At 47.0% G+C, this 15,725-nt stretch overlaps 9 protein-coding genes across 9 annotated transcripts; 3 read left to right on the top strand and 6 right to left on the bottom strand.

Moving 5' to 3' along the window:
• Positions 1-98: 98 nt before the first annotated feature.
• On the bottom strand, positions 99-2,055 carry BGW36DRAFT_293470 (putative C6 finger domain protein; the record flags this gene model as incomplete). Its single annotated transcript, XM_046211001.1, has 4 exons — positions 99-1,007; positions 1,057-1,200; positions 1,258-1,869; positions 1,996-2,055. 4 exons carry the CDS (start codon positions 2,053-2,055, stop codon positions 99-101), a joined length of 1,725 nt encoding a protein of 574 aa, XP_046073507.1.
• Positions 2,056-2,782: 727 nt separating this feature from the next.
• BGW36DRAFT_294009 (uncharacterized protein) lies at positions 2,783-3,803 on the top strand (the record flags this gene model as incomplete). Its single annotated transcript, XM_046211052.1, has 2 exons — positions 2,783-3,063; positions 3,125-3,803. 2 exons carry the CDS (start codon positions 2,783-2,785, stop codon positions 3,801-3,803), a joined length of 960 nt encoding a protein of 319 aa, XP_046073506.1.
• An 820-nt stretch (positions 3,804-4,623) lies between these two features.
• Positions 4,624-6,802, top strand: BGW36DRAFT_294189 (putative fungal-specific transcription factor; the record flags this gene model as incomplete). The annotated part of the gene is made up of 3 exons (XM_046211067.1): positions 4,624-4,778; positions 4,835-5,504; positions 5,564-6,802. The coding sequence occupies 3 exons, from the start codon at positions 4,624-4,626 to the stop codon at positions 6,800-6,802; spliced, it is 2,064 nt and encodes a 687-aa protein (XP_046073505.1).
• A 116-nt stretch (positions 6,803-6,918) lies between these two features.
• BGW36DRAFT_294375 (acyl-CoA dehydrogenase/oxidase) lies at positions 6,919-8,398 on the bottom strand (the record flags this gene model as incomplete). The annotated part of the gene is made up of 4 exons (XM_046211091.1): positions 6,919-6,965; positions 7,015-7,124; positions 7,196-8,108; positions 8,185-8,398. 4 exons carry the CDS (start codon positions 8,396-8,398, stop codon positions 6,919-6,921), a joined length of 1,284 nt encoding a protein of 427 aa, XP_046073504.1.
• A 752-nt stretch (positions 8,399-9,150) lies between these two features.
• Positions 9,151-10,268, bottom strand: BGW36DRAFT_426720 (uncharacterized protein; the record flags this gene model as incomplete). The annotated part of the gene is made up of 2 exons (XM_046220307.1): positions 9,151-10,104; positions 10,215-10,268. 2 exons carry the CDS (start codon positions 10,266-10,268, stop codon positions 9,151-9,153), a joined length of 1,008 nt encoding a protein of 335 aa, XP_046073503.1.
• BGW36DRAFT_154173 (RlpA-like double-psi beta-barrel-protein domain-containing protein-containing protein) lies at positions 10,238-11,359 on the bottom strand. The gene has a single exon (XM_046209538.1). The coding sequence runs from the start codon at positions 11,079-11,081 to the stop codon at positions 10,605-10,607; it is 477 nt and encodes a 158-aa protein (XP_046073502.1). The 5' UTR covers positions 11,082-11,359; the 3' UTR covers positions 10,238-10,604.
• Positions 11,360-12,026: 667 nt separating this feature from the next.
• On the bottom strand, positions 12,027-12,395 carry BGW36DRAFT_396643 (uncharacterized protein; the record flags this gene model as incomplete). The annotated part of the gene is made up of 1 exon (XM_046218195.1): positions 12,027-12,395. One exon carries the CDS (start codon positions 12,393-12,395, stop codon positions 12,027-12,029), a length of 369 nt encoding a protein of 122 aa, XP_046073501.1.
• Positions 12,396-13,017: 622 nt separating this feature from the next.
• BGW36DRAFT_294557 (uncharacterized protein) lies at positions 13,018-13,879 on the top strand (the record flags this gene model as incomplete). Its single annotated transcript, XM_046211110.1, has 2 exons — positions 13,018-13,138; positions 13,218-13,879. The coding sequence occupies 2 exons, from the start codon at positions 13,018-13,020 to the stop codon at positions 13,877-13,879; spliced, it is 783 nt and encodes a 260-aa protein (XP_046073500.1).
• An 879-nt stretch (positions 13,880-14,758) lies between these two features.
• On the bottom strand, positions 14,759-15,418 carry BGW36DRAFT_406880 (uncharacterized protein). Its single transcript, XM_046219017.1, has one exon. The coding sequence runs from the start codon at positions 15,104-15,106 to the stop codon at positions 14,774-14,776; it is 333 nt and encodes a 110-aa protein (XP_046073499.1). The 5' UTR covers positions 15,107-15,418; the 3' UTR covers positions 14,759-14,773.
• Positions 15,419-15,725: the final 307 nt, after the last annotated feature.

The raw sequence follows: 15,725 nt of genomic DNA, 5'->3' as shown, positions 1-15,725 counted from the left end.
AAAAATCGTCTGGTTTGGTTGGTAAAATCTACACGAAGAGACTAATAAACATCGCCCGAGAACGCCGATACCCGGTCCAACCCTCGCGCAACCCTTCTCTAAGCCCCAAGTGCATAATATTGATCATCCTCGTCAGTTATTATATTCGGTGTATTTGATATACCTGGTGTGTTGCATTGCATATCGTGAAATATGCCATTCTCTTGCTCGTGTAAAGACTCGTTTAAAGCATCGACAAAGGCTGTCATCGGTTTTTCGTCCGGCAGCATGTCTGCCAGCGTCAGCGCCTGGTCAATACCTAGGGCTCTCCCAACAATTCGAAAGCATTCCTGTGCCCAGCGGCACTTTGGATGTTCGGGTCCATCTACACCCCCGGCAATAAAAAGTGGGAACAGTATAGTCAACCCGCCCGCGGATGATTTGACTAACTGGTCTGAAGACCCGACCAGTTGAAGCAGACACGGAACAGAGGCGCAGATATCATCTGCAAGGCTCCGGACCAGACAACAAGATCGATAACAAAGGTCTTTCAAATCCTGCGTCGGCGGGTCTGCATCTGGATGGGTCGTCATCAGTCTAAGTTGATTGAGAATGACTTCGTTAATGAGAATGCGAGCATATCGGTAGACATTCCACACATTGGTGACTCCCCAGCTCGAATATATATGATAAATCCCATTCAGAGGGAATATTCGGCGCGATTCGGTCAGTTTGAACGACGTTTCCGGCGCCGCGGTAACGGTTTCGTACATAAAATCCTCCGAAAAATTGTTTTTCAGATCCTCTATTCTGGAATCTAATGCAAAAGCATATGACAGTAGATCTGCGTTAATGCTCGACCTGTGGTTTTCGTGGGATATGCGCAGATCGCACACGCTAGCCATGATAACGTTCAGGTTGTGCCCTGCTTTAGTAATCGGAGTAGCGGTGGGTAGCTTCGTAGCTTTCTCCGACAATGCAATTAGTCTACGAGGTACGGGAAGGCGCTGTAAAATACATCCGATAACCTGGAAATCTATTAGAGAACCTCAGGTTGAGTGATAAGCATGTACATACAACCTCGTTGCGTAACGCAAAAAATAGATGGAGCGAGTCTGGCAGTTGTAGTTGTGATTCTCCTCGGAGCTCAAGGAGAGCAATGGCACCGTTGGTGTGTTGGATAAAATCATTGATTGTCGCTGGATGTTTACATGTCAAGATCTAAAACACACTATCAGCTTCAGCCGCGAGCAAGCTTTACCTAGTGGGTATACAGACCTCGAATAACGATAGACAGAGAATTGCAGCCAAAGTGGTGTCTTCTGTTACCTGCGTGCGATCTGAAATAGCAGCGTTCGTCCATTTCAAAGCCTCAGCGTATTCGCGCCATGCAGACACGCGTAGAGAATGGGAGCCTTGAATGCTTGAAAGATTAGCCATGCCCACCGAGGCGATCGCATTCATCATAGCTTTCTTCCCCAATGGAGTGGTCGATGATGTATCCCCATAGGGATCGCACCACTTCATAACGCCTGAATAAAGCCATGCAAACGAATCAAAGAAAAAACAGGCCGCCTCAAACTTCCTGTTGACTGTGAAGGGGTGAGAAGGTATGGAGTTTACGACAACATCTGAGCTAAAATCCAGCTCGTCAGGTGTACTTGCAGGAGAATGGACGCCAACAGTACCCTTTAGAGGGAGCGAGGGGTTAGCAGCAGAGGGTTGACGGACCGGACTCGACGCTGACGAGGAGTCTGGGGTGGCAGACTTCGCCTTTCGGGCCACAGCTCGACTCTGATCACGAAATAGCAGCGATAAATGGTCTCGATAACCAGGGCAATCCCGATTAGCTTTGATGCAGCGGTTGCATGCCGGCCTTGTTTGATCGCACTGTTTGCCGAAATAAGCTTAGGCCAAACCCGAGCCGGGTCCTCCTTCAACCTCCCTCGCAACCCCTCCTCACTGCATACCAGCAAGAATAGAGGGTAAGGACAGGATTTATGGTTCAAAACTAACCTTGACTTTGCGGGCGCGACATGCACCACAGCCTGCGCTCGGCTTGCCGCAGTAAACCATTGAGTGCGTTGGCGACGCGGCAAAAAGACGCGGATTATCTCTAGAGGGACTTCGTTGTCTGTCTTTCCATGGTCTGAGTCTCTAAGCGACAGTCTGACTTCTGACTACTATATTTTCTTTTAATTTCCGGCCTCCTGCTTGACTGATAGCTGCAGCTTGTGTTCTTGAATGAGGTCGTTGACGCCTGCAGGGCCGCTGTCTGCAGTTGCTGCCTGAGTGCAGTGCAGTTGCTGGGGCTGAGAGGGCAGTCGTGGGGCTGTACACCCTGCGCCACGAGCTTGCCCCAATCGGGCATGCACCGCGAAGTTACTGTCCGTAGGCGGTGTCTGATTGGCCCGCTTCTTGAGTATCGGTCCAGGCCGCGTGTGAAGGCTGAAGGCGATTCTTCTACGCTTTTTCTATTTGCTTCGTAGATCGCCCGGCTGTAATCTCGTAGGCTCTTGGCTGCTTAATCCATTTAAGCTTTTACCTGACCCCTGGCCATGACGACCACTTTTCAAGCTGGGGACTAGTGCACCAAGCACGCCGCTCACTCGCGACACGCACCATGTTGGGAATAGTCGCTGGGGCTTCAATATGCCAGCTTGAAGGATAAATACCTTGCGTCTCGCCATGGACTACAATTCCATCTGGTTATACCAATTCGAAGAGAAAGAGAGAAAAAATCTGCATTTTGGAAAGCAAGTTCGAAAACACGTTCGGCAGCCCTTAAGATCCAATCACAATCATGACAGTCGACTATCGACATGGCATCGCTATCTTGGAGGTTGTTGCCAACTTCCCCTCCCTCGTCATGGCTCTGCTGCTGGCCTGGCGTCATGGATTTGGCCGCAGCTCCGGTTGGCTCTTCTTTATTATTTTCTCTCTGCTCAGAATCATTGGCAACTGCTGCTATCTGGCAACGATCAACAACTCCAGCAATGAAAACCTATACATTGCGTGGGCTGTATGTAGCTCGATTGGGCTGTCTCCCCTGACTTTGGGTTTGCTTTACAACTTGTCTCGAGTGTACGTTCAAATTTGATCTTTCTCCACCCACCAGAGTATAAGCTAACGAGACGGTAAATAGGAACGACTCTATCCAGAGAAAAACCGGCAACGGATTCTGGCCTCATATCTTCCGGATTGTCGCCTTGGTCACACTTATTGGCGTGATTCTCAGCATTACGGGCGTTACAACCACCGATAACCTTACAGCCGGTTTGTCCAATACCCAGACAAAAGTCGGTCTCATTCTCTACCTCGTATCATGGGTGGCTCTGGTAGTTCTACTTCTTCTGGTGTGGACTCGTTATAACAGTATTGAGACTGGCGAGCACCGCCTGCTGGGTGCTGTCACCATTTGCACCCCAATCCTGTTGGTCCGCCTGATCTACTCCTTCCTCGTCACCTTCAAACACGACAAGGATTTCAGCTTGGTGACCGGCAACGTGACAATCCAGCTTGTTATGGTCGTGATCGAGGAAATTCTCATCGTTTATATCATGCTTCTCACTGGATTGACCCTGGATCCCAAGGAGAAGGCTGTTTACGTGCCTACCAGTACCGCCGAGAATGGAGAGACCGCATATGATCCTCGTGGTCGCAACAATAATACCGAGATGAGCTACCAAGGAAACGCGGATGGAAACTATGCGACATCGACTCTCCCCCTTTCGGGACGAAAGCCAAAGCGTCAATTGCGCGGCGGTCCGATCAGAATGTTGATTGCATATACTCTTAACAAAATTGATGAACGTCGTCAGTGATGAATAGAGTATTCATTCTGCACGTCGGCTTCGATTTGTACGGCTCTTTTTTGTTTTGGTTTCGTTTTATAGATATCCAGGAATAGGACTTTTAGAATTGTGATCATAGCGTATTTGGGTTTTGGTGGTTCATGGCTTGATATGCAATGTACTATATAGAAAATTAATTCTACATTTACTACCAGTATCAATTGATATTATAACCCGCGCCTCTAGATTTCCATAAAATAAGTCTGATTTGTAGCACTGTGTTATGCCCGAGAAAAATTCCTCAGCTGGCCGATAAACAATCTGTCTCCTCATCACGATCTATTCCACGGCATGACTTTTAAATGACATGTGCACACATTTGTCGGCTAATATTTTCTCTCCTGCTCAGGACTGGTTGGAGGCACTCGGCAAGTATCCCTCAACGCCGAACACCGGCCAACAGCAGCCGGCAGACTGCTTGGCATTATGTGTATGAGATGCCTCAAACGTGTTTCAAATTTTGATGGAGCTCGCCCAGCCGTACACACCTCGTAGTAGAAAGGACCAGAAGGAATATTTTGGGGTCACAAAAAGACAGTGTCATGGTGGTGTGCAGAAGGCGGTCGTCCAATCAGGACAGTCTAACCTCCGCGGCAAGACGTCTTCTGCGCCGACTGCTGCGAATCAACTTTGAGACTCTCAATATTCTTGACATCGAGCTATATTCAACCAACCACAGCTCCCAATGCCCACTAAGCGGCGAAGTGACAATTCGGTGACTCCTGTCGACTCGGGCAAGCGACCTAAGAAATTTATCGCGTGAGTCGGCGGCTCTGTTGTTAATGCTATTATGCCATTGACTAACTTTACGGTTAGCTGCCACCGATGCCATACCCACAAAATTAAATGCTCTGGGGATCAGCCTTGCTCCAAATGTATTCAAGTCGGTCATCAGGATGAGTGTACATACTTTTTCCGAGACAGAAAGGTCCGCGTGAGTGAAAAGTAGGTCGCAGGAAATTGAAACAATGTAAATTCTCTATATTCTAATACTGTGTTAGTTATCTGCAGCAGCTGCAGCAAGAGCTTCGCCATCTCAAGGAACATTCTGCGGTCCAGAAGACCGCAGAAAATCCTTCTGATGATGGTGATGATGCTGGTCCTTCCTGCCCAGCAGAGACTGCCCATGAAAGCGACGAAACCAATGCCAGCATTCAGCACCACTTCATAGGCGAGAAGGCTTGGTTTCATCCATATGATCCATCTGCACCACCAATATATATCGGGGAAGCAGCGTGTACGGCATTTGCTACACGGTTGCGAAGGACCCTTACCATGTCCAACGCAGCCTCCCACATCCCAAGAACGCAGTATGTCAACGAGACGACCATCGCTTCAGCAATGGAAGCAGAAGTCCAATGGCCGAGCTTACAGCAGTCTCGGCTCCTGGTCAAAATAGCTATGCTTCATGTGGGCCGCCTTTACCATATGTTTTTATATAAATCGACGCTAGACAAATTGGAAGAGATATACCGGGATGGAAGCTTTTATTGTCCGGAGAACAGAGCTAAATATTTTGCGCTTTTTGCCTTTGGCGAGGCCTATTCAGTCAGGCAAGGGCTATCAACCGAGTCGGTTCCCGGAACTACATACTTTGCAAAAGCGTTGAACTTGATTCAGATCGTACCAGAACGGCCAAGTATGACTCATTTAGAAACTCTCTTGCTGCTTGTTAGTGCCTTAAGCCCGATAAGCTATCGCACGTTCGTAAATCAGCTGATTGGAAATAGTCCTTATTCTCCTATTTTCTAAATCGACGTCACTCAGCCTGCGTTTTAAGTGGCAATGCGATGCGCCTAAGCCTGAACATTGGTTTAAATCACAACATACCAGAGTCCCAACTAATCGACCCAGTTGAAAGACAGCATCGCATTCGTATATGGTGGACTATATATATATTCGACCACATGTGGAGCTCAAAAATGGGATTGCCCATGCAGATTTCAGATGATGACATCCACATTGATATGCCTTTCGATATCGTGCCAGCTGAAGTCCATAATGAACAGTTTACCGATACTGGGTATATGGTTGCTAATATAAAACTTGCTAGAATAGCCGGGGATATTATCACGAAATTATACAGTCGGAAGAAATATAAGGAGACATTTCTTCAACGTGTGCAAGGCCTTTTAAAGGCCTTGAGGAATTGGGTGCAGACCTTAACCGAGCATCTCAGGTTGAATCCTGATCCGGAGTCAAACAAAAAGCACATTATATCCTTGCACTTATCATTTAATCAATGTGTCATACTCACAACACGACCCACCATGCTACACATCTTGAACAAGATTAACGAAAACGAGCCTCCTCATACCCGTGACTACAGTAATAGAAATGGTGAATCGGATATTTCTCACGCCGTTCTGACTCTCAGCGAGGCATGTATTCACGCTGCTCGCCATTCCCACTCTATCATTCTCGAGAAATGGATTAACGGCTCCTTGCCTGTCTTTGGGTATTTTCATGCGCAGTATCTTTTCTCTTCGGCAATGATTCTAGCAGTTTCTAGCCTTATCTCGAACGAGAACACAGCCGATAGAGATTCATTCGAAACTGCACTAAGACTCCTACATGCAATGAAGGGAAATGGGAATCTTACTGCGGCTGAATTCTATCCTCATCTGAATCAGATTAAGATCTGCCTGGATAGTCGTGTTGAGAATAACAGGGCTGATGAAGAAAGTCTTGGGAATAGAGCCGCTATTGGGCCCGACGTTATTCCACCGGCTTCCTCAATATTACAAGGATCTGACAATGATCCGGACGTCTCTTTAAACAATGCTCAACACTTGATAGGTGACATTTCAAGTGGCTATACTACTGAAATGGCTTTCTTAGAACCCACAATGGAAAACTTTCTAGCTCAGTCAGATTTGGCTCTCGGGTTACCACACGCAGTGGACTCTTTTATGAATGATGCAGAGTCATTATATACATATATAACGCCTACAATGTTGTCGGAATGAGACAAAAGTGTGAAATAAAGAAAATATCGAGCGATTGAATGTTTTTATCCAATATATGGCCATCTAGATTGTACATTGCAGTCGAACTGAGCTTATCGAGTTCTCCAAAACAACCGCTAGCAAAATGCTTGAACTCCGGTTATAGCACGTCCAAGAATCAAGGCTATTGATATTAGCATCGTTTTCTGTCAAGAAAGTCGGAAGAAACTTACAGTGGATATCACTCTGACCTTCGTAAGTTTGTACGACAAACAAGTTAGCCACATGCCGGCCAATATGATACTCATCGCTTGCTGCGTTACCTCCGAAGATTTCTTGAAGTCTGAGTTCATAGGAGCGGTCAGTCATAAATTCCATTGTTATCCAAAGATCGAAAGGCTTCGGTAAACTTACAAGCGTGCACCAGCCAAGGCTCGATCGCAATTTTGTCTCTTCACCATCGAGATCATCTCTGGCGTCAAACTCCCCGAGTCTTTGAGTCGAGCCACTTGGGTAGCCGCAAGACTTCCATACGCAGCATCCGTAGCCGCATCTGCCAGTTTCTTTTGAATCAACTGGTACTTCGCAAGAGGGTTGCCACGGAATTGCTTGCGTTCTAGCGCATATGATCGTGCCCTGCTCAGGCAGTCCTCCAGTGCGCCAATTGCTCCGAAAGCAATCCCAAGCCTGGCGCTATTAAGACAGGTGAACGGGCCGGTAAGCCCTTCGACTTCTAACATATTCTCAACCGGTACTGGACAGTTCTCCATCTGTATCATCCCTGTAATCGACGCTCGTAAACCGTTCTTATCTTTAATAGCAGGTGTTTCGAGTGTTCCTGGCGGGCACTTCTCTCGCTCAACTAGGAAACCTCGAATTTTGCCAGTACTCTCCAGCTTCGCCCAGACCAAGAAAACGTCCGAGATAGGGGAATTGGTAATCCACGTCTTTGCGCCTGACAATGAAAAATAACCCTTTTTATTCGGATGTTCCTTCGCAATGGTCTCCATTGAACCCGGATCTGAGCCGTGATTTGGCTCAGTGAGACCAAAGCAACCTGCGATTTTCCCCCTAGCTAGGTCCGGCAGGAACCTTTCCTTTTGATTCGTGGTTCCGAATTCGTTGATGCCCGTCATGATCAGGGAGCTCTGTACTGACATTCCTGACCGATACCCGGAATCGACACGTTCGACTTCCTTGGCGATTAGGCCCGAGGCTACTGTTGTTACCCCGGCACAACCGTATCCTTTGATGCTGGCACCAAGAAGGCCTAATTCGCCCATTTCTTCAAGAATTTTCCGGTCATAGTGTTCATTCCGGTATGCGTCTAGCATAACAAACCGCATAAATTAGTATGTATATCCAGCGCTGACACTTGAAATGAAGATTGTGTTTTCACTGACCTAAAACCCGGGGCAGCAGTCGCTCCTGACAATACTGCCGTGCCGTGTCTTGAATTGCGAGTTCTTCTTCCGTATAAAGCTCGGATGTAGCGAGAGGATCTTCCCAATTAAAAGACGCAGTTGAAATATATCGATATCTTGAGAAACCAGCAATGGTCGAGGCAGGGGAAGATCTGAGACACCTTGTAGCGCGCAAGGTTGACGAAGCGTTCATTTTTGAACAATATTTAGATTTCAACGCTAAGCTATTACAGTCGCCAGAGTATTCAAGAAATACACAATAGATCCGGATAAGTGAACCCTTGAACTAAGAAGAAAACGAATACCTCAATTAGTGCATTATCAATTTATATAAGTACAAGGCCTTGGACCCGCCTCGGCGAGTTGACCATGTCGCCGAAAGATATGCTTTTCAACTTACACCCCACCAAATCACACCAAAACGAACAAGAAATTAGTGAGAATTGTAAAACCCATTAAAGTTGCTCAAAACAGTGTTAAAAACAAAAAGAAACCCTACAAGAACTGTAAATATGACCATGCTCATTAGATATGCACTACCGAACTATAGTACAGTCTAGTTTTGATCTCTAATTCTATAAATTTCAGTGTCTTGTGCTTTACTAAAATAATTAAGCTTTATTGAACTAGGATTTTTCATTATTTAATTAAAAATATCTAAAATTGGATGAGCGTCACGTCAATTGAGGTGAGAAATCATATAAACCGCTTGATGTCAGAAGACTTGCGCGGTGTACACTAGTACAGTAAATCTTCTCCCTTATTGTTAATTAGGCCTATAATTGGAACCTGGAGACCTCCAAAAGTAAGATAAGGTAGTTGAAGAAGGAGGAGCTTGTTGTATTACTCAATTCCGGGGGTGTCTCATCTAACGTACATGCTTGACAAATTATCCCCATCAGACGTTGACGGACGACGCAATCGGCATATCTGGTTCCGCGAGCGTCACGATTTCTGGATTCTGGGCCTGAATTCCGATGCTAGTGCACTCAAAGTCGAAATGCGAGATGTACGAGAGGAATAAGACTGCTGTGAGCTATGGCCGTAATATGGTGCACCGTTTACTGGAAACTGATTCCAGTAAACCAGGGACGGAGCTGGGTACGTGTACATGTAATTCTGGTAAGGCTGTCCATATTGTGGCCAGTGGTAATAGTCATTCCACTGCCAAGTGTGTTCTTGAGACTCGTAGTCATAATGCTCATGTTTATATGAGTTGTATCCATACTCTTCGTAGTCGGGATAACCGGAATAGCCCCCATGATCGTAAGGTGGAGGCTCAGTAGTCGGGGTGTACTGTTCCGATTGCCAGTGTTCGTCCCCTTGTTGAGCTTCCACCGTAGGGTAGGTGTTATCCTCCAAATTGGAAACCTCGGGCATGTTATCATTCTTCAAAGAAGAATCGACTACCTTAGGCATCGAAGACTCGCTTGGTAGTTCTGACTGAATAATGGCACTTGGCGGCCGCACATGCAAGTCAAAGTCCAGAGACCCAAATTGGGGATGTATTCTAGGACCGCTTGACCGTGAGGGAGATTTCGCATTCTTTTGCATCGAAACAGAACTGGAACCCGCATTTGGAGGACTATATACCGTCGTCCACTGTGAATAGCTGTACGGAGGACGCAAATATAGTTCGTAAGCCAGGTTTCCGAATTGAGGATACCTCTTGAGAGCAACTTCCGCCACGGGCTTTGCATCGACTTGAGCTGGAGCTACCGATGAAGACTCGTCAGGTATTTGGGGTTGTTCTTCACTGGGCTTCGAGGGCTGGCTCTCATGGGCCTTCTGAAGCTCGGCGTGGACTGTTGGGTTTCGCTTTTTCTTGAAGCCTCTCTTTTTCTTCCTTCCACTTGTCTTGGAAGGTGCGTTACTCCTTGGAGGGCTAGGACTCAGTGTCTGCAGTGGTTAGCTCATGCTGAACGACGTGGGTGAGATATCCGTCACACCAGTCTTTCAAAAAACCTGTGTGACAGATATCTCACCCAACAAAATTCATGAATGCATACCTTTGACATCTTCTCAGAAGATTTCTTAGAGCCTTGGCCTCGTGTCGTTGACATACTGATATGAAAATAAATGTATTGATAACAGGTACGTAGTGCTAATTGAATCGGAATATTGGTTATGTGAACGGAAACCTATGCGATGGCAGCTAAAAGTATTAAAGCAAACATAATCACAAACTTGTTTGACATGGATGTAGGAAGCTTCCGCGACAAAGTCACTTTCTGTCGAGGCTAACAGACTTGAAAAATATTGATGAGATACAATTCAACATTTGTCATTCCATCTTCGGTTCTTTATATATCAAGCAAAGCATTGTTTGCCCCTATCTTTGTACACCACGGCAGAATGTTCAATGGCGGCATTCAAACAAGAGAAACAAGGAGGAATATTTAGCAAGCAACTTCCTCTGCAGTACCAATTCCAGCACCCGAAGTAGTAAAGAAAGCACTTGCTGCCCCGGTATCACTGCACAAATCAAAATGAATTTCTCCACCGTACTGATTCGGCACATTGCAAATGGTATTGCCATCAATCGGGCAAAGGTTATTCACAACCACTTTGATCGAATTCTCAGTCACGGGATTGCCGCTCAGGTCAGTCTGGATGGTTAACTGATAGCATGTTCCACATGCCGGGCCGGCTCCCTGACCGGGTCCGACGCCGAATTGCTTTTGACTCAGAGCGGCAGTGTAGGTTGATAGGCTCGCATATTGATCTGCAGCACCGCAGGCATTGGTAGCAGTGGCACAATTCGGGGATCCGTTCTGGTCTCCAGATCCGTAGTGAGTGAAGGTGGCTTTCTGTTGGGCGTTCGCCACGCTGATGGTGGCGATTGCAACGAGAGACAGGGTTTTGAGGGCGTACATTTTGCCCTGAAAAGTAAAATATGCTATAGTTTATTGTAGAATTATAAACTCAAGCATGATATGCGAAACGCTTGGATGTGTCTGCAGAGAAGTCGAGGATATAGACGGCCACTCATCCCTTCATATACCCTAACCCCGAGTTTCGTAGTCTCAAGAGTAGGATGAAACCATAGCCTTTCAACGTCATGACACTCCATTTTTACCAAAAATATCATGGACACCACACCCACGGACGAAAATCCGCTATGTCAAAAACTGGTTATCCATTAATCAGTTCCTGAACCCTTGGCCATTTAGCGTATGACATGCCTCCCAAATAACCGGGAGCCATGCATTGAATGTAAGATAAGGTGTGGATGAAGCACTACGGGGGTGGCTTTCGTGTTTCGTCCCACTGGTGCGACGATGTAGATCATCGCGGAGTCGCGGCATTATGCGGACAACCCCATCAAAATCTGGATGTCAAGAAATTCACATGGCAGACATGCTGTTAAGACAGCACTAAGAAGCTGGGGCTAAACCTTAAATGGAGAGGTTATGAGAAAGTCGTTGATCTTCATGGTAGCAATGGCTTATAAGAGATAAGAGCAATTGCAAATATGATCAAGAAGCCTCCACTATCGAGCGAACGGCATTTGCAAAGTCGTGTGCTCGAGTGCAACATATACGCATTGAGCTCGACCGGTTCATGATTCAGGGTAACGTGGTCGAGTAATATTTGGCGACTCGGCAGTGAGCAGTAATTTAGCGGCGTTGAGTAGTACCGACGCACAAAAGCATAACATGGCGGAGAACAATGTGCTCGCAAAACAATTTTTGTTCTTTCCAATCCTTTCGCACGATGCAGTCGGGCAGTTTGTGGTGTCTGTATAGCCCAAGCCGAGAACTGCGACAGTTCTGGCCCACATTTTGGAAGCGAAATAATCAATTCACTTGGCTGTGCAATCATCTCCTGTGGTACGATTCGTCCACATGACCACCCAATCTTTCTATTTCGGCCAGCAATTCCTGTCTTTCTTGCAGTTTCAGGCGCAGAAAGTCGACGGTTTTCTTCAGCACCACGCTCTCGCTGCGGCCCTGTCCTTCTAGACCAGGCACGAGTTCGGTGAGACGATCGAAGCCCTCGCGAATGGCTGCACGGCGTTTCTGCTCGGACGCGATATGATTATTTTTCTTCTCCTGCTCAGTCAAACGCGGTTTGTCCTGACCGCCATCCGCACCTGCGCCGGATGGATCGTTACTTGAGCTCATTGAATCGCGGTTCCGATCTGCTTGGCGGCCAGAAAGGCTCTGGTCTTGCGGGTCGGGGGACATGGAGCTGCCTTGAGCCGACATATTGGCCTAGTAGGTGTACCTGATAAATTGAGGGTGAGGCCGGTGAAAGTGAAAGAGCTGGAGAATCCGGGGTGCGCCAAGGACACGATCGGCGAGTAGGAGATAGCTGGTTCGTGGCCAGAGATATGTACGTAGCGACAACAACAAAGAGCGCTGGCCGGCCAAGTATATATAAGGAGAGCACGACGAGAATATCCCGGGACGAGCGATATGTACGGAGGATGGCTCTAATTACACGCAGGAACGAGAACGGCGTCGTGGGAGATGAGGTGCAGATGCAGGTGCGGTGCGGGTGCCGCTGCCGCCGAGGTCCAAGCCAAGAATGAACATTTGAAGGCTGAACGGCTGAAGCCCGATTCGGCACTTCCCATTTTCCATCTCCCAGTCGGCTTGGCATGCCGCATCGAGCATCGGCCCTTCGACGTCATCGCGAGGCGCTCACTTTCCCTTACCTCTGGCATCATCTTTCTCGGTGCGCGCAATTCTTCTTCTGTGCTTCGCAGAGCCTCAATCCAATGTGACACCTACCACTCGCCGAGCAGCTGTCACAAGTTTCATCAGCGTCTGCCCTCACGTGCGACTCGCATCCAACTCATCCACGATGAGCGCCGTGGAGCCGTTGCGCGGAGGCTGTTCCTGCGGCAGAAACCGCTACGCCATCATCATTCCTGAAAACGCAGCCAGCCAAGCCGAGGTATTTTTCTCGGGCAGTCGAGAACACAGTCAGTGTTTCTACGCACATGAACCCCTAAACCATTTTCTTAAAGCACTCTACTGACCCCCAATTTTACTGTAATCCAGGGCATGCCCAAGGGGGACCCTTGACTGCATGGCTTCGAGTCCCACTTACATGGTTTCAGTCGCACACCATTTCCCATTATCCAGACGAGACACATGTGTCAATCCGACGCACCTTCACGCCGCTGCATGCACCTCACATCCAGCGTCATTTCTGTGGGTACTGCGGCACTCCGTTGACGTACTGGACGGAGGAGCCACGAGAAGAGGCCGATTTCATGTCCGTGGCCCTCGGCAGTCTCTTTGGTGACGACTTGGGATTGTTGGAGGATTTAGACTTGCTGCCGGTCGACATTGCAGAAGAAGAGACCAGAACCGATGAAAGAGCGGCGCAGGCAACCCCTAGCAGTGTGCCAACTGCAGTATCAGCACCAACAGCGGGGCCATCCACTACGATAGCGTCGCGGCCATCTCCGTTTGTAACATCTTTTCGACAGGGTACATTAGCAGGCGTACCTTGGTTTGAGGAGATGATCGAGGGTAGTCGCTTAGGCAGAATTATGAGAAGTCGACGCGGCTTTGGTGTCAATGAGGACCAATCGACAACCTTCGAGTGGGAAATTAGCGAATGGCAAGACGATAGTGATGTCGAAAGGCATGCAAAAAATGCATCGTCATCATCATCAGGTGCAAAAAGGAAAGCCGAAAACATGTCCAACATCTGATCCCAGGAGCCGAGGAAATGATGAAGCAATGTCGTCTGCTGTCGTTTGCAACGTCTAGGTCGAGGCAATCTCCACCAAGGTTCTCAACATTCTCGTTGATCCGGAATGTAAAACACCAGCAGTTACCTCGGACAAATAAAAATTGCTTTTAGACACGACCACACCACTTTCGACCTACCGAGACGCAGACGAATGATGTTGTGGATTCTGGTCTCTAGCTTGAATGTACTGCTATAGAGGCACTAATTTCCCCAATTCCGATAGGACTGATGTATTTGTGTATCAGTTTCTCTGCACAATCATTTTGAGCTCAACAAAAAAAACTGCCTATTTACCTAGCATCAAAATACGAGATAGAAAGGAATGAAATTTCAATGGTACTAGGCTGTGTACCCTCTAAGCGTTCTATAGAAGCTCCACCAAAAAAGTTGATTTCTAATAAGAAACATTACGAGGCAATTCAATTTCTCATCTCTTGTTTAATTCCGAGCCTCAAGACGACCGTATCATTTTCTTCGGCCTCATATAAACTAGTCAACACTAAAACAAGACTAGAAAACGGAGTAGAAAACCTCCCCCCCCCCGTCCCACATTCAACATCGCTAGATGTACAACACTTTGGGGCTGAGGTGCTAAACCATTCACAACGAGTTGAAATATTGCGAGCTGAGACAATTTTCCACCAGTATTGATCACAGCATATCCTACCTTATAATAATTGTACTACCAGTTTAGTCCCAGAGGTGCCAGTTTTCAATATCTCGGGACCTTACTAGGCTCTTCTCAAATCACCCAACCATCACCGCGACTGACAATGGGTCTCTGTACAGCCCACTTTAGAGCAGCTTCTCGAGCGAAGCAAACAATGATCCCGGTTCGGGAACTGACATGGATTTACGGCCGTATGTTAGTGTATGTGGAGCCAGTTCTGCGAATAGTTTGCATCCGATAAACGTTCCCAGTAACGACCCTTTTAACTGCGTTAACCATTGCTCCAATTCCCGGCTTGTCTGCAGTAGTCTCTCTTACTCTACCAACAAGGCCTAGCAAGTTGTAGTCGGGAGTCACGGTCGCGCCACGAGCTTTGCGTCGTCCGAGGTACTGCTCAAAATTAGTCGAGATGAGGACCGCGTCAGGAAGAGCAAGTCGCAGGATTTTAATAGCCGTATGTCCGGTACTGGAGCTGCCCGCTAACACCTGTTGTGCAAAGTGAGCGAGATAAGACATTCTCTACTGACGTCAAGCTTCTAATTTACTGACATGTACAGATTTGATATCGCCGATGCATTCCTCTTGACGAGGAAAAAGAAACAGAATGATGTTCAGTCAATAATATATTATAGAGATCGTCTGATAAAGCCCACATCGCAAAATTCTGATTAGTTTTGTAGGACCTAGATAGGGTTTGTAGTGTGGAATGCGTACAGAATCGAAGCAGCCTACTTGCATGACAACCCCTTTGATTTATGAGAGACATGGGATACAGCAATAGTTCAATGTTTTGTTCTTGTTTGTGCTTGATCCATGACAGGGTTCGTGGGGCGAATTGACGGCTCCTATGTTGTTCGACGGATGATTACATGGTAGTACCAAGTCCAACAAGAGATATACTCATACAATAATCTATCAATCTTATCTATATATAGTTTTTGTATTAATAACAATATTAAAAATGATTTGGATTATTCCTCCTTTTTAAAAAAAAAAACAAATTAATCTATGTTTGCGCAGATCCACTACAGAGGTTTTATTCGTAAGCTGATATCCTGTGGCTGGTTAGAAATTCGATATATGATGCTATCATCCGAGAGGGGAAACGCACTTATGAAACAGTCCATTTCTTACA

This window comes from Talaromyces proteolyticus, assembly GCF_021365285.1.
Source record: "Talaromyces proteolyticus strain PMI_201 chromosome Unknown BGW36scaffold_5, whole genome shotgun sequence".
In the NCBI taxonomy this organism is placed as follows: Eukaryota; Fungi; Ascomycota; class Eurotiomycetes; order Eurotiales; family Trichocomaceae; genus Talaromyces; species Talaromyces proteolyticus.
The sequence above is the reverse complement of the archived record's forward strand: the minus strand, read 5'-3'. Positions and strand labels throughout refer to the sequence as shown.

Excerpts from the sequence above, each read along its gene's own strand:
- BGW36DRAFT_406880 (XM_046219017.1), bottom strand. The coding sequence starts at position 15,106 with ATGTCTTATCTCGCTCACTTTGCACAACAGGTGTTAGCGGGCAGCTCC.
- BGW36DRAFT_154173 (XM_046209538.1), bottom strand. The coding sequence starts at position 11,081 with ATGTACGCCCTCAAAACCCTGTCTCTCGTTGCAATCGCCACCATCAGC.